At 38.0% G+C, this 18,375-nt stretch overlaps 1 protein-coding gene across 1 annotated transcript in view; it reads right to left on the bottom strand.

Annotated features, from left to right (window-relative positions):
- Positions 1-18,375, bottom strand: part of Top1 (DNA topoisomerase I) — an 86,074-nt gene that overhangs the window by 45,929 nt on the left and 21,770 nt on the right. Inside the window, exons 3-4 of the mRNA XM_021644349.2 lie at positions 11,627-11,729; positions 1,008-1,131 (exon numbers count right to left, since the gene is read on the bottom strand). Of these exons, the coding sequence (XP_021500024.1) occupies positions 1,008-1,131; positions 11,627-11,729 (227 nt within the window). The remainder of the gene's footprint in view (positions 1-1,007; positions 1,132-11,626; positions 11,730-18,375) is intronic.

Raw genomic sequence — 18,375 nt, forward strand, 5'->3', positions numbered from 1 at the left:
AAGCTTTTAATTTAAAAAAAAAGGAGATTTCATCTTCTCAATAAATATATTCACTACTCAAAAATTTGCCATTGTCAGTGCAAAGAAAAAAAAAAACAAAATAAAATGGAATGCAGAATATATCTATTTTCTCCATCTCCTTCAACTTTTTTTTACACTTGTCAGTAAAAACAAATCTTTCAAATATCTTCATACATACACACAAAGGAATGCCCCTTAGCTCCATATCCAAGGGGTCTTTCTGGAAAGGCACAAAACAATCAGTACACTGGCTACCTTAAAGAGAGATGGGAACTGCAATTCAGGAGTAAACAAGGAGATGTCTTGTTCCACAGTCTCTATTTCTCAGTGTCTGACTTTTTTACTCAAGACTCTTCAATCTTTCTTGAGACAGGTTTCTCACTCCAGGCTGAGGATTACCTTGAACTCACTTTGTAGCCCAAGATGACCTTGAGTTTCTACTCCTCTTCTCTCCACCTCCCAAGTGTTGGGATTACAGGCACGCTGACACACACCTATTTTTGGTGTTTCTGGGAATCAAACCCAAGACTTCCTGCATGCTAGTCAAACTTAGTCTACTAACTAAATACATATGCAGCCCCAGAATCTTCAGTCACTTCATCAAAAGGAGACCCAGTAAAGCTTTAGGCATTCTTACAAAAACAGAACTTTCCCTAATACAGAAAGATGTTTCCAGAAACTTTATATCCTCATTATAATATAAACAGGTTTACTCTACTGTGAAAGACGTGTGGCATATGACATGGTTTTCATAGTTTCAGACAGGTTGAATCTGGTCTTTTTTTGAGAGGGAAGTGGGTAGTTTAGTGAGTACACTGCAAAGAAGCAGTGGGCTGTGCAGTAACTACAGTACTGCCTGATAACTCACTGGTTTACTCCGAAAGCCAAGGGTATATACAACAAAGGTGCTTTCATTTCCTGCTTCAAAAGTAATCAAAATACAACTTAACTCCCTTTTGTTCTCCCCAAAGGGAAAAGTTCTGTACCTTTTCCTCCTTTCGTTTTTCCTTGTCTCTGTCTTTATGTTTATCTTTATGTTTTTCTGAGCTTCCATCTTTGTGTTTGGTTTTTTCTTTCTCTTTGTGTTTCTTTTCAGAATCTTTATGTTCACTGTTAAAAATAAGACATAAAGGGTTAGCCTAGAATAAGGACCACAAGATCAACTCAAAAACCATATACCATGAAAACTGATAATGCTTATACAGTCCTGACAAAAGGTTCAAAGCTGCTGGCTGTATCAGAAGTCCTTCTTGGGTTAAGTTCACCAAGTGTAACCAGAATCACTAAAAGGCAACTACACTGCTAATAACTGGGAAGGAGAAAACATTCCATGGCATAACCTCACTTCATGACTCTTTGTAAGGGTGGCATGGGCCAAAATGAAACCTGAGGGATGGTACCCCTTTACATGTTGACTCAGCAGTCAATTAGGTCCCTTACAAGTAAAGTTGCTAAAGTCCTGAACATGGTCACTTGTTTCCTGTCCTAACAGGAACTTTTTAAGGAGTTCCCACTTTTGGGTTCTTACTCTCATTAGAAACAGACTCAGGAAGCTCAGGGCACAAGTAGAAAATCCTGGTCCTTGTCAGAGAAAAGGAGAGAAGAAGACAGAAAGCCACGCTGCTGAATTAGGACAGCATGTTCAGCGATGGAGGTCCACAAATATCCACATGGCCAAAAAGCAGATACATGGCAGAAGGGGTGTAGGGAGTTTCTTAGAAAACAAGTGAGAAAGCCCAGAGTGGTAGGGGAGGGATGTCCAGGCTTTTGGGCGGTATATCAAGGAAAAAGAGATTTTAAAAAAGAAAGGGAAAAGTTAAGCTTTTCTAAGTTAGGTTTCACAGAAGCAGGTAGATAAACTCTACAGCAGTACATACTGGAAGCTCAGCAAGTGATTGAATCTAGAACATACTTTAGAAGTGACAAAATATACAACAGGCTTAGTGTTATTTCTGTAACTTTCTAACAATGAAAAGTTCTATCTCCAACAGTCACATCTTTATAAAAGATTCAATCTCATTTACCCGAAATGTATTTGGTGGCTGTGCCAGACTCAAGTCAAAATGTTATAAAGTAAATGGCCCAACACACTGAAAGCTTTCCCGCTGGCTTTTACTAGGAAGAACTAGTTACTTCTAGATAAAGTTTGTAAATCCTGCTTGCCTCTTCCTCACAATAAGAAAAGACCCATCTGAAAGCCAGGATGAGGACTATGTTCACTATTTCCAAGCCCTGCTTTGAAAGAGATATGTGGTCGTATTAGTAGCACTGTAAAAATGCATTTCCTACTTTTAAAAGCAAAATATTATATTACAAGGCAAGAGCCATTAAAATGATCACATATGTTCATACAGGATCTATCTTCTAAAAGTTCTCTTAGAGAAATAATATACTAAGATGTTTATTTTGGTACTTAACGTAATGCCCAAAAGCAAAAAGAAAATGAGAAAACAGATACAATCTAAATGATCAACCAGAGAGGAAATTGTGTTATATCAAATTATGTAACTATTAAGGAATATTTGTTGACTACTATAAGTATACATGCAGAATACTCCTTACAGATGTCAACAAGACTGCAAAATGCCTTTGACTGTAAATATAGACAAAGACAATATAGATTAGCAGCAGAAAAAAAAAAAAAAAAGAAACCACTGCAGAACAAAATAGTCATTTTCTCTGGTGTACTAGGCTGAACAGTTAAGGCATTTGTTCACTGCAGCAACAGATTCCACAACTAAGCAAAACAGAACTCAAGTTCAACTGGTCTGAATCAGGGGTTCATCTTAGGTGTAGGAGTGCTAACAGAAAGCCCAATCTATGGGACAGTCAGGTCTATAAGGTTCCATCTTCCTTTACATATTATACCACTCTTCTCAATTCTTTTTCTTAATGAAAATTACTAGAAAATTAATCTATCTCAATGGAATGGGGTAATCCGAGAATGGGAACCTATGAAGTTTTAGCTTTGTTATTCATTAGAACACAAAACTAAAGGAATCAATAAATGATATGGCAATAATATCAAGACCACCCTGGGGAAGTAAACAACACACAAACACAAATTGCTGCTTCCTCGTCTGCTAACCCAAGGGAAATCTAGGTAGGAAACCCAAAGATCCTCCAATTCTCCTTGAGTACTAACCCCACCCACCTCCAAGACAGGGTTTCTCTGTGTAGCCTCAGCTGTCCTGGGCTCACTTTGTAAACCAGTCTAGCCTCAAGCTCAGAGATCCGCCTCCCTCTGCCTCCCAGAGTGCAGGGATCACAGGTGTGCACCACTGCAACCGGCTACTAACCCTCAAAACAGGATGAAATACCAACCTGATTTCTGAAAGGAACTAAGTCTCCTCTGCTTCCAACTGTTTGAAACATCAGAAACTAGGTTTGGATTTTACACTAGCTGAACTCTGATGACTTACAGTTAAGGACAGCTTGGGTATTGACACAGGGTCTCTCCCCATGGTTCTGCTGTTATGGAACTCACTATGTAGAACAACAGGCTAGTCTCTAACTCACAGAGAACCACCTGCCTCTGCCTCCCAACTGCTGGCTGAAATTAAAGACATGCACCACCACCTTCTGGCCAAGAGATTTATTTAGACTGATCTTGCCACTTTTTCAACATATATTATGTCAAAATCATCACCAAAGATGATTTTAATAACCAAAAGGCTACAACAGTGGCAGTTCAGAGGTAGAGAATGGCCAACTTAACCAATGAGGAGACTTCAGAGGCTAAATAAGTAAAAGAAATGCTTAAGAGCAAGCATAGGAAAGGAACTCAAAGATAAACATATACATCAAATATGCTAAGGACCAAGATACTCTAAGATGGTTACACTTTTGCAAGAAATATGAATTTACCTCCACAGGTATGAAGGCACTTTGAGGAAAAAAAAAAAATCCCTAATGAATGGCTATGCACAGAGGTTGACTCTGATTCAGCACTTATATCCCTCTGTGAGTAAGCTTCTACCATACCAGCTGAATAAGCAAAGCCACGTTAAAGGAAGTAAACAGATAGTATGTATAGCCCTAAATGGAACATACATACATACATACATACATACATACATACATAAAAACATTTACACACACAAACACTGCATTCTGTCCTTTAAAGGTTCAGGGTCATTGCAGAAGAGAGGACAGAAAGAAATGTGGCAGATGACTGTGTCTTCTAAAAATCAAATTCTCTAAGAACTATTATTTTTAAAAAGATAATAAACAAACCCTTCTTTTCATAATATTCATTCTTGTATTATGCATCAAACAGATGAATTCCAATGATGCTAATAATGAAGATGATGATGAAGAAAATAGCCATGCTATTTTTAAAGTGACAACAGTCAGATCTCTGGTCTGTGACTCTCAGATGAGCTAAGCAAACAATAGCAAAGACTGGCCACCGTTTCTTTAGGGCACTTATATGAAGCAGGGTGTGAAATGGGACAAGCAAAACAATGGCAATAAGAAGCCATGTCTATTTTGCACTAAAAAAGTATTTAATTCTTTAGAAAAAAAATTAAAAAAGAGGATGGAGCCCCCTGCAAAACCCAGAGACTGATATTCTGGGAAGGTAGATGTTAGCTATGGTAAGCCATCAAAACCTGTTATTTATGGTCAATTAAAGAATTTAGCAAACAGCAAACTAGGACCATATAACATTCACACCTTGCTAAAACAAAACCCTGAGATAAGAACTGGTATCTCCACTTCACACATCTGGAAATTAAAGCACAGAAAGCTTAAGTAACTTGCCCAGAGAGAACTATTTAATGAGAAAGAATGACAATTTAAACTCACAGTCTATCTCACAGTCATGAACTTGACCGTTCTATTACTTTCCAAACAAAGCAAACAAACAGACACTATTCGGTTTAATAGAAATCTGCTCATCCTCTGAGCATAGGACTTGGCCACTAATACTTGGCAACTATGTAAAGCAGCAGACCCTAAAGGTCACAGGCAATTGAATCTTGAACACTCCAGTAAGAGAGTGAGTAGGCTTTCAAGCTATAGAAGAAAAGAAACTAAGGGCTTTTCAAGGAAAGCAGGTGGCAAAATAAAACTTAAATGTTTTAAATAAAAACAATTCCAGGTAACTTCAAAGTTATCTCCAGGAATATAGTACAGCAGCTAGTTTTCAAAAGGCTCTAAATCAAAAGCACAATGGCTGCTTAATGTCCACTATGATTACGCTATTTAAAGCAAAATCACAAGGAATAGTTTTTTTTTGAATTACCACTGTAGTGAGAATTTTTGGTTCTTTAAAAACAGAAATATAATGAGAATGTGTTTTTCTTTTAATCCCATGTGGGATATAGGAGGCTGTTTCAGATTGACCACAGCAGCTATGCTTTGTTTCTTGCTTAGGCAGGGACACAATTTTACCAGGTGAGGAATTCTTGGGGCTCGTGAGAAGATATAAAAGTGCCAGAGCTCTGAGATGCACCCCGAAGGGGGGTTGCTGCTGCCTTGCTACTGCTGCTGGCGCTGTCTGCTAGATTCCTGGTTTAGAGATATCCTGCCCCAAGGAACACCCAATCAGCAGGAAGTAGTCTAACAGTATTGATGGCCTCTTCCCCCTCTAACCTTCTTTCTCTCCTACTTAGTGTTGAAGAGTTGGAAGAAATAGGGGTGGTGTAGGAAAAAGAACCCAATAAAGTAGACAAAAGTCAAACTACATACCACAGTTGCCCACCTTAGATCTAGTGAATGCATGAAACCACAGATAGTACCCAAAATCTATATATGGGGTGGCGTGGTGGTAAGGGTTGGTGTTCCTTATACAAGCATGTCTATGACAAAATTTGGTCTTTAAATTAGGTATAAGGGATTAATATCAACAATAACAATTTTCTGTAGTTCTCAGCACACAATCATTCCCCCTCTCCTTTGAGAACTTTTGATCTACTTTTGAGAAACACTTCACTGCTTGCTTTGGTTTATCCTACTTGCTGCATCACCACTCTCAAACTCTGAAGGCATTAAGTAAATAAAATAAAGGTAAACTGAACAAAAATTTCAATTATAATGTTTTAACAGATGATCTTAAGAAAACCAAGACAACTACTGACAAACAGGAAGAGAATATGCATATATTGTGAATATAGTGGACAGAGAGATGAATCAAGTCCCAGGGATGTATTTCCTGGGGGTACTCAAAAAGTCATACAATTTACACTTATGTTCATACCTATGTAATCCCAACAAGAAGCTTTCCATTTTAAAGCCAGCCTGAAAAACCATCTCAAACCAAACCAAACTTATAAACTGTTTATCACTTGCAATTTTTCACTAGTATGGCTTAAACTTGTCTGAAGAAAATTACATAAAGTTAAACTATAGCCAAGGAAGGAATACTGTGTGCAATTACAGAACATAAACTAGAATAAAATTTAGGAACTATTTATTCCTTTGTATGCAGGCTGGAAAAAATAAAAGGATACATCTAAAGATGTCCAAATCAATGCACATTCTAAATTTCTACTTTTCTCCATTGAAGTTCTTTACATTCCAAACTTCTATTCCTTCTCCATTTAAGTTCCTTATCTTTGGCATTTTGGAAAGGCTATTTATCTTATTATAAGGAGACATCTAATTATCCAAAATAGGAACCTTTTCTATGCCCTTTCTAAACTGTTTCCAGTAGCTTCTTCCTCCCTTTAAAATCAAGCACTTATCTGAATTAAACCAACTTCTTTTAAGTAGTTTCCAGTAGGTAATTTACCATTTTGGACCTCATTTCTATTCTACCTTGTGTAACTAAGGTATCCACCTAATTGAATTCCTTCCAAAACAAAATGATAAAACATGATAAAATAGTAACATTTTATTTATGATTTCTTATGATACTGGGAATATCTTGGGGCTTGTGTATTCAAGATACATACTATCACAGAGCTATACCCCTTAATCCTTTTTCATGCTTTTCTTACCATCTGGAATGGCTCTCTAGAAAATAGACAGTTATAGCCCAGTTTGGGCTGAAACCTGATGATCCTTCTGCTATTACCTCCCAAGCCAGGCAGCACTGTGCCTAGCAAAGATACTTCTTCTTCAAGCCCTTACTTTCCGTCCTTTTGTGATCATTAACTATTTTCAGTGGCTAGCTTCCAATGTTGTCTCCACGAGCTGGGTGTGGTATATTTAATCCCAGCACTTTGGAGGCAGAAGAAGGAGGATCTCTGAGATGGAGGTCAGCCTGGTCTACAGAGGTAGTTTTAGGACAGCAAGAGTTATACACGGAAACCCCATCTTAAAAAACAACAAAGTCTCCACTATGAAATCCTACCACCTATACTCATAGTGGCTCACAACCACCCACATGATTCCAATTCCAGAGGATCTGATGCCCTCTTCTGATCTTTGGGGGCACCAGGCACAAATATGGTATACATACATACATACATACATACATACATGCAGGCAAAACACTCATATCATATACATAAAATAAATCTAATAAAATAAAAAATAAATTATAGAAGTAATAATTTCATTTGACCGGTATAACCTTGCAATGTCACAGGCCATAAAAACAGGAGACAGTCGAAGATGAGGTTTTCCTAAGGTTAGAATTTGATGTAACTAGTGTTATTAGTGACAAGTTTGAAAAAGTGGGAGTCCAAAGAGAAAGGCAATGGACATGAGCTGGTATTTTAAAATTTAGAGGGTCAGTGCTTGTACTTGGGTAAGTTGGCTATACTTTGTTCAAGCAGGGAGTTTATTCAGTTGTTTTGAGTGTGAGGAATAATCTACTAGGGATGTAGCAGTCACAACCTTTCCTTAATGGATAGCACTGTGACTTCTGTACACATGACCTCAGGCTCCTGTCCACACAAACAAACTAATGAAATCATCTTCAATATTTGCTCTCTTGCTTTCCCCCTTGAGTGAAACCAAATAACCAAGGTAGGATCCTGTCAGGTTTGTGCCCATAGCAGCAGGAGAAAGAAAGGTAACCTTCTGTTTAAAGTACTGTTTTGCACAGAAATGTAATTCCTGGACTTGGGTGGCAAGTACAACCTACTGACAAATGATAGATAGATAGATAGATGGATAGATAGATAGATAGATAGATAGATAATCAAGGCTACCCATCTAGAAAAGGGGACACAGAAGTCCATTCCAAATGACTGCTGAAATGAGGGTAACAGTCACAGAGTTAGCTAGACTTACTCAGGGGAAAAAAAAAATCTTAAAAAAAAATTGTAAGCATTCTGAGTCTTATTTATTTTGGGCTTCAAAATAATGAATTTGTTGTAGCAAGAGAAAACTAAAGAAGGACTAGAGATATGGCTCAGCCATTAAAAGCTAGGCTCACAAAAATGTAAGAAAAATAAACTTATAAAGAAACCTCACACATATAGTCGTGGCCAAGTGGTTAAGTTAAGGCTATGGACTAGAAACCTCACACTACTAAGAACGTCAGAAATCTCTTATTTTAAACAGGAACACAGTATACAGTAGAGCCTAACCTTTACACCAGCTTTGTTGCAAAAACTGTCTAGAGAATGGTCAAAACAGGGGTACCTGTAAGCTTCCTTATAAGCTATCTGATTAACTATCCTCCTAAACTTAACCACATATGAATTAGCGACTCAGGTTCTTTCAATGCCTTCTGATAAAAAGACCACTGGTTCCCTTATTTTTATTTCCATAAAAATAAAAGCATATTAAAAGACAAAGTGTATACCAAAACCAGCCTAATTTAGGCTGGGCATGGTGAGGCTCGGCTTTAATTTTCATACTGAAGAGACAGAGGCAGGGTCATCTTTGTAAGTTAAAATTAGCCTGGTTTACATAGTGAGTACATTTTGAGACTCTGTCAAACAAAACAAACAAACAAACAAAAATCTGCTTAAATCTGTGTGTGCTTACTCATAGAAAACTGCAGATGAGCAAAATATTATTTTTTCACATTTGTAGAGCACTTCACAAAGATCTTTACATTTACTGACTCTTTGGTCCTCCTCTGAAGCACATATTAATATGAAGATGAAAAAGTAAACTGGAGAAAAAGGCTAGAAAACATAGTGAAAATCATCATGGGACAGACATATTGTGGACAGACCAGGACTCCAAGACAGAAGCTGTTGAATTATTGTAGCCTTTTTTAAAAAACATGACAATACAGGTAGTGGTGGCACACGCCTTTAATCCCAGCCCTCACTTTATTTAAGAAATGATTTTAGTAAAGCAGATTAAGAAGAAATACTTTTACTTATGCTATCTCATTGTACTTACTATCTCATTGTGCTTACTCATTACAATCTTAAATTATGGCTGAGTCATATATGTCAGAGAATATGAAATCATTCTAGAAAAGCTTGTTTTAAATATTAATCTCTTTTAAATGTTTTCTAAACAAATTTCTAGTAACATTAAAATCAGCATGTCTTCATCTGACCTGTAAAAACATGTCTTTTATCCACTACTGATGATAAAGTTCCTCTGTGATAAGTAAAACAAACAAAAACAAAAAACAAAAAAAAAACTTTTTTTTTTTTCCTATTGCATATACATCAGCTAGAACAATGTTAACAAGCAGGATAAAACTGATTAAGGGCTGCAGATGTAGCTCAGTTGTAGAATGTTTGTCTAGCATGGCCAATGACCTGGGTTCAATTCCCAGTATCTCAAATGGAAAAATGACTGTTTGACATAATCCAACAATTCTACTCTTATATCTATACACCTAGAATTGAAAACAGGACTTCAAATGTGTGTTCATATAGCAATATTCATATAAATGTTATTCACAACAGCCAAACCTGGTAATCACATGAAAAGCATATATTCAGGGGACCATAGAACATATAAAAGAGGAATTAGTAATATGAGGAGGTTAGAAAGATATTACTAAGAGAAAGGTCAGGTGTTACGGTGCTACTTGGGAAGCTGAAACAGGAGGAGAAGTTTCAGGCCTGACTGGGTTTACAGAGCAAGTTCTAAGAACAACTCAGAGTAACTTAGTAAGATCCCACCTCTAACAATCTAAAAAAGAACTGGGGATATACACTCAGTAGTTTGGGTTGTCTAGCTTAAAAAGCCCTGAGTTCAATCCCTAGTGGGGATTCCCCTAGAAGGGGATATTAAGGAGTGTAGGGCAAGAGAGTAGTTAGTCTACAAACAGCCATAGCATGTTATAAGGCCTAGTGGTATCAGAAAAATGAAGTTTACAATGCTCAATATACAGTGTAAGGTAAAGGCAAATTGCAAAGAAAACTGCAGAGAAAGGCCACCAACCAAGACTGCTGGAGAATCACTATGCACATTAGAATAAAATGAAAACGTGGCAAAGATGATGAAAAAGCCATGGAGGAGTGAAATAAATGGTTTTTAAAAGGGCTAGCTACATAATATGATTTATCTCAGCACCCACTTAAAGACAGTTCTAACATCTGGGTGTCACTAAGCTGGTAAATACTAAGCTTTATTATTTTTGATTTTTGTTTTGTTTGAATTAGTGTCTTGCACTATGTAGCTTAGAGCTGACCTCAATCTTGTGCTTATCTTCCTGCCTCAGACTCTCAGAATGCTGAGGTTACAGGTGTTATTCAGCCATGCTCAGCTGCTGGTTCATGTTGCTTAAGCCTCCCTTACCTCAGTAATTTCTACATGTACTAATAACAACAATTACTGAAAACAAGACAGTAAAATCATTGGCTATAATTATGAATTCTCTTCACAATTCTAATAGTTTGTGTGTGCATATTTTGAGGCTGTGATAATATTACAGAAACATGTATAACTGTTATGTCCCTTTTATCATCATAAAATGAGTTTCTTTATCCTTGGCAATATTCTTTGCCCACAAATCTATTTTAGTAGACATTACTATTAGCTGGACAAATGTAAACTGAAGAAGATAAGATGTACAAGAATCAAAACTTGATTCAAATGTTGAGATTAATATTAAGAGTAAATAAAATGGAAACTAATCAAGTTGTAAGAAATGACTATGTGATAAGAAAAAGAGGATGCATAGAAATGTCTTCATAAGAGAAAACTTAACTGGTTATTTTAATGATTCATAAAAAACTCATTATGGGCCGGGTGGTGGTGGCACACACCTTTAATCCCAGCTCTCAGGAGAGCACAGGCAGGTGGACCTCTGTGAATTTGAGGCCAGCCTGGTCAATGGAGTTAGTTCCAGGACAGCCAAAGTCACACAAAGGAACTGTTCTCTTTGTCTGCTGACAATAAGACAAAATAAAGGAGTTTTAAAATATAAAGGTTAAAATATAAATATATCTTTAAAATCTAGGAAGCAATGACATCAAATCACCAAGATCAGCTTACCAAGGTAAGCTCTCCATGTGTGATTAAGCAGCCTGTTACAACAGATCTATACTTTAGTTATTATGAAATGTATATTTATTATAAGAAAACTGCTTGATTTGTACATCTAGATCTAAATAATAACATCCCAAGTGAGACTTGACTTACAAAGCATTCTCTTCAGCAACTACAACAAATACTGTCTCTTACTTTGCCTCTTATGCTATTGGCCTAATGTCAAGCTGATTCCTATCCATGGAAGCCAAGAATGTCAATTCCCTGTTGAATGTCAGCCCTGTTAGTCAATCCTTACCTGTTGCTATGCTTAGATTTTTCCCGGTCCTTCTCCTTATCCTTCTTGTGCTCTTTATGCCGGTGTTCTCGATCTTTGTGTTTATCTTTGTGTTTGTGAGAATCTGTAATCATAAGAGACAAGTTGGTCACAAGGAATCATAGGTTACTTTTTTGCATGCCTACCTTAACAAACAGCTATAGACACAGAAGTCAAATGGCAAAATGAACATAAAACCACATCCTACTGGTAGGAAGATTTTACAAAGACATCCCATTGTCCTGCCTCAAATCCAGGAACTTATGAATAAGAAGCAAGCACTCTACCATGAACCCACCTCCTTGGTTTCATTTACCATCCATTACATGGATGTACTGTAATTTACAATTCACATGTTGGTGGACATTTGCTTTTAAATGAAGTAAAATTGCCAGGTCATATTAAAAAAAAGTACTTTTAACTTTATAGGAAACTGCTAAACTATATATTCCTAAGTTGTGTACTATCATATACTTCCATGAACAATTATTAGAGTTCTAAGTTGCTACAAATCATTAGCATCTAGAATTATCAGTCTTAGCTTTTTGTTTGTTTGTTTTTAAGGCAAAGTCTTGCTATGCAGCTCTGGCTGGCATGGAATTCTCTATGTATATCAGGCTGGCCTCTAACTCAGAGATCCATTTGCCTCTGCCTCCTGAGTACATCACAATGCTTGGTTAACATAATCTTTATTGTCTTAATTTTTGCTACTCTAAAAGATGTATTGTGGTGGTTTAAATAAGAATGACCCTTAAATGACTTTCAAAAGTGGAGGAAAACATGGAGTTAGTCAATTGGCATGGAGCACGTCTCGCCCCTGGGGGCAATGGTCTCCTGAACCTACTCAGAGCTCGGACACCACCACTGCTAGTTCTAGAACTGACGCAGGATGTTCCAACGAGGGGGTTAAGGCTTCTCATAATATTTCCTACAAGCCCACACCTGTTTGTCTATATCCCCCATTTTTATTCATTATTAGTCAGATAGAGCCAAGTAATTGTGGTAATGATACTTGCTTTTTTGCCCAATGCTGGAATGCTAGTAAATTTAGGTATGCCCTGGTTACTCGCATGCCTCACTGGGTGCCTGTGCCCGTTGATGCCCCTCACGCTATGACTCTCTTCAGACAGAAAAGGGATCTTGGAACTACAGCCACCATTGTTACTACCATCTCATTGGCGGCTGTTGGAGCTACCACCGGGGCATTAGCCATGAGTCATACTGGGCAGACTGCTCAGACACTGAACAATCATTTAGCCAATGTAGCTCATGCCTTAGTTGTACATAAAGGAAATAATGCTCAACTAAAAGGAAGCTTGATGCTGTTCAATCAGAGGAGTAACCTCGTGCAGAAGCAAATTGATACACTATGGCAAATCGCTCAACTTGGCTGTCAATGAAAATATGCTGGACTTTGAGTCACTAGCATATAACATGAGAATTTTTCCTGTGCTGCAAATCTGTCTAAACAATTGTCTAGCTATATTTTAGGTAATTGGACTGGAGAATTCGATACTACGATGGAGCAGCTGAGAGTGGCCATTGTCACAGTAAATTCTACCAGAGTGGACGCAGGACTAGCCACAGGATTATCATCATGGATTGCTGCAGCCATGAATCATCTGAAGGAATGGGCGGGCATGGGAGCGTTAGCAGGCCTTCTGGTGTTGGTCTCCTTGGTTTGCCTGTGGTATATATGCAAGATTAGAGTCTCACAACAGTGTGATGCAGCCATGATCATTCAGGCCTTTACAGCCATTGAAGCAGGACATTCTCCCCAAGCATGGTTGGATACCATAAAAAGCTAAAATGTTATGCTCAGGATGCGAGGCTAAGCACTGCACTCAGGGTCAGCCGCTTTTGACCCAGAGAAGAGCATGTCTGGTTGCATGCGGGTTGATGCCCCAGGTCCCGCCTCTGAGAAAAAGGTATCGGACGGGTCTGATGCTCTTTGGGTGGATGACACCTAAATGAACATCGGTACAAAGTCCCAATTTATTTCTAATATCAGAGATCAGACCTCTACTCTTGTCTGATGCGTCTAAAACAAAAAGGGGGAACTGTAGAGAGCTGCGGAATGCTATGCCTTAAAGATGGAGCTGGTTTCCGCCTTCCACCTTCCCGATGGCGAGTGCTCTCTGTCACAAACAATTCCACATTTGGCTAAGGCTGAGGATCTGGCTTGCTTCCATGTATGTGGACCTATCTGCATTGCCCACGTGGCACGCCTGGGTTGGCTACCCAGAGGCTATTTAAGCTGTGGGCTGGCTTTCCCCAGGGTCAGATGATTGTTCAAGGTTCCTGAATAAACTGCATTGAAAAAAAAAAAAAAGAATGACCCTCACAGACTCATATATTTGAATGCTTAGTTATCAGAGAACAGCATTATTTGAAAAAGTTAGGTGCGACCTTACTGAAAAAGTATGCCACCTGTTTGGGCTTTGAGGTTTCAAAAGCCAACACCAGACCCAGGATCTCTCTCTTGGTCAGCTGAGCAAAATCAAGTTGTAACTCTCAGCTACTTCTTCAGAACCATGCTTGCCTGCTGCTACCATGCTCCAATATACAATACAATGGACCTCTGAAACTGTAAGCAAGCCCCTAATTAAATGCTTTCTTTTTATAAGAGTTGCATTGATAATTATGTCTCTTCACAGCAACAGTGACTAAGACATATTTTTAAAATGTTATATATATGAGCATTTTGCCTGCATGTATGTAAATCCCATTAAGTGTGTGTGTGTGTGTGTGTGTGTGTGTGTGTGTGTGTGTGTGTGTGTGCTGGGTCCCTGTTGAGGCCATAAGAGTATAGGATCCTCTGGAACTGGAATTGCAGATATAAGCCACCATGAGTGCTGGGAGCCAAACCTAGGTCCTCTACAGGAGCAAGTGCTTTTAATCACTGAGCCAGCCTCCCCATTGTGGTTTTAATCCTTGGTTTTTCTAATGATTAAATGATTGTTTAATGAATACAATGTGCTTACTGACTATTCACACACTTTGTTTAATTATCTACTTCAATTTCTCCTACTGCAGTGTTTGTGTGTGCATGTGTGTGCATGTCATTACTAAGTTATACAAGTTCTTTCCTCCCACCCTCCCCGCCAACAGGGTTTCTCTGTGTAGCCCTGGTTATCCTAGAACTCACAGGGATCCACCTGCCTCTAAAAGTTCTTTACATATTTCTAGGATGCAATTTTTTGGCCACATTTATTATGATACTCACATTTATTACAATACTTTGTTAGTCACCCGATTGTTATTTTGTTTAGATAACCCCCAACCTCAGAAACCCAAGTGTTGGGGATTATAAAAGTGAACCATCGTAATTAAATTAGCCTTTAAATAAAAAAGATTTATCTTAATTTATGTATATGGGTATTGTGCTTGTATAGATGTCTGTGTAGCATGTATATGCAATGCCTTTGGAGGCCAGAAGAGGACATCAGATTCTCAGGAACTGGAGCTGCAGGTGGTTGTGAGCCTCCCTGTGGGTACTGCAAATCAAAAACCCCAATCCCATGTAAGAGCAGCCAGAGCTCTTAACTGCTAAGTTATCTCTGCAGCCACCATAAACAGTCTTTTATGAAACATTTTTAAAGTTTTAAAATTTAAATATTTAAAAGTTATAAAATTTAAAAATTGATTTAATCAATTTTTCTCTTGGTATGAGCTTTGCTTACCAAAACATTAATTGTTCTTTCCCCCCTCTATTTCTCTTATAGGTAAGGGCTGAGATTCTGTCTTTCATTTTGATGTATGTTGATTATATAAAATAGGGGGTTCTGTTATTACATTGTCTCTCCCCCACTTTTTGCTAGGCAAACTACCACAAAGCTACATCCTTGGCCTTAGGAGAAAACATTTCAACATACATACTTTGACAATATCCCCTCCTTCATTACTCATACTTACCAACTCCTCCTGGTTCTCCTCCTATTCCCATTTACTGTGGTGTCTTTTAAAGAACACATGAGGTAGCTGGGCGCAGTGGTGCACACCTGTTTTCCCAGAACTCACAGAGGCGGAGGCAAGTGGATCTCTTGAGTTCAAGGCCAGCCTGATCTACAGGGCAGCCAAGGCTACACAGAGAAACCCTGACTCAAAAAAGCAAAGGCGGGTTTTGGGCTCACAATATTGTTTATCTCTGAATCTGGCTTACTGCTGTGTACCTATATCCCAGCTCTGTGGAGACAGACAGATCTCTGGAACCTCTTCTGGCCTCTAAAGGCATCTATACTCATACCTACACACAAATAAATAAAATAAATCTTTAAAAAATAAGACAGAGAGAGCCTGATGAAGACGTCGGATGTTGATACATATGCACCCTCCCATGCAATTCTACAAGGAAATGTAAGTATTCAGCACGCAGCAGCTCATAAAGGCACTGGAACTTCCTTCTTGCTCTCTCCTTAGCTACTACACTAAAAACATACTCAAGACTCATGTGGTGAGGAACTGATGCTTCCTTCTAACAGCCACATGAAAAAATTATCTTGAAAGTGAATCCTCAACAGCCCAATTTAGCTTTTAGGTGACTGTAACTCTGGGTGACATGCAATTGTTATGAAAGACTTTTTTTTTTTTAATGAATTCTTGAGTTCAACTAGCCTCCCAAGAAGTTGAGACTATATAGCTGTGACACTAAAATCAACTAAATTTGAAGTAGCATGCTTCACAGTAATAAAATTATGTATATATTAAGTATTGCTGACCTGCAGCAAAATAAGTAATACTTGGCATAACTGAGTATCTATACAAAGCCCCAAGGAAAGAGAAACATTAATATTTGCAATACCATACCCCTAATTCTAAGAAATTCCCACTCCACAGAGATGGGAAGATGGAAACTCAAATCTTCGATGCAATGTACAGAACCCTCTGACTTCTAAGTCTCTAGTCTAACTTCTTAAAATTCTGAGTCAATCAAGATAAAGTTGGTGACCCTTATCTCAGGTCATAAAGATGGCAATGTGTGCACCAGCCCTACCATTGAAATAAAGCATGCGTTATTTTGTTTTTAGCCAGGAATCAGCAAATGAGCTTCAGAACACTGAATGTTAAGAACTATTGCTATCAGGCTGGAGAGATGACTCAGAAGTTAAGAGCACTAGCTCTTCTTCCAAAGTTCAATTCCTGAGTTCAATTCCCAGAAACCACATGGTGGCTCATAACCATCTATAATGAGATCTGAATAATCTACTAACTTAACTGTAGAGGTCATCTGTATACTAGTAGGTAAAGTGTTAAGTTAAAACCTCTAGCCCAGCAGTGGAGGCACACACCTTTAATCCCAGCACTTGGAAAGCAGAGGCAGGTGGATCTCTGAATTGGAGGCCAGCCTGATCTACAGAGTGAGTTCCAGGACAGCCAGGGCTACACAGAGACACCTGTCTCAAAAAAGCCAAAAACAAAACAAAACAAAAACAAACAAACAAACAAAAAACCTCTAAAGATGCCTACTGAAGAGGTATTTCTGAGTAAACCAGAGTGGAATCAAGAATCATATAGATAGATAAAACAATACTAGCAAAAAGGCGCCAGTTATTAAAGTTAAGTGATGGGTGTACCAGGAGTTCAAACTACTCTATTATACACGTGTGTGTGTGTGTGTGTGTCCTTGAAACTTTACATACATAATGAACATGATCTCTAAACATTTTCCTTTCCAACCCTTTTTGTTGTTGTTGTTGTTGTTGTTGTTATGTAAAGGAAAAATTAAAAAAAAAAAAGAGCCTAATTCCAAAAAAAGAAACTGTATTAAGAAGAAAAAATATACAAAACCAGTTTTCTTTGAGATTGGGGCTAGAGATTAAATACAAAGTCTTGTTTTACAATGGTAACTGTTTTCTTACTGGGCTACATCCCCAGCCTTTGGGTGTTTGAAACAAGGTCTTGCTAACTGTCTGCAGAACTCAAGATCCTCCTGCCTCCACCACCTGAGTACTGAAATAACAGACCTTTGCCACCATATTAGGTGCCAAAAAATAAAGTTTAGTAGATAATATTAACCCAGGGTTAGAGTGTTCTACTCCAGGATGACAGCTACTTCAATCTGACAAAGACCAAACAGCAAATACTTAAGGGAAGCTAGCTGAAAGGCAATGTGTATAAGAAACAACCCAGAAACACACAAACACAGAAGACACTGGTAGCAAAGAACAAAAAAAAAAAAAAATTCAGGAAAACAAAAGCTGAACCCAGTTCTAAGAACTCACTGGGAAAACAATGTAGAGGAAGAAAGAGTACAGGAAAATTCTTGTCTTTAGAAACTAGTAAGAGGCCCTAGTGAAAACAGAAAACTGTACCCAAATAGTGAGACTTTGTCTAATTGAAGCCAAGTATTTAAGGCAATAGTGGGATACCTGACCAAGATGGTGGTCAAAAGAAAAATCAGTAAGTAAAAAGTAAAGACAGTAAGAGCCACAGAACTCTATCATGCATAGAGAAAATACTGTTTATAGAGAGTATACTTACTACTGGTGTTAAACATTAAGTATACTTCCTGGAATTTGTCAGAGTAAATGTTTGTAAAAAAAAAAAAAAAATGGTGACACTCCAAGTTTTTGCCAAATGCAAAAAGGACTGCAATAAACTTAACTGATAGCTAAGAAGCTAAAGGTGCCAACCACTGTGTACTATATCATCATAAAATCTTATTCACTGTGAATTCAGTCACCTACTGGCTCATATACATGCATTCTGCTTGAGCCCATACAAAAGCGCAA

Source organism: Meriones unguiculatus, chromosome 4 (genome assembly GCF_030254825.1).
Source record: "Meriones unguiculatus strain TT.TT164.6M chromosome 4, Bangor_MerUng_6.1, whole genome shotgun sequence".
Taxonomy (NCBI): domain Eukaryota; kingdom Metazoa; phylum Chordata; class Mammalia; order Rodentia; family Muridae; genus Meriones; species Meriones unguiculatus.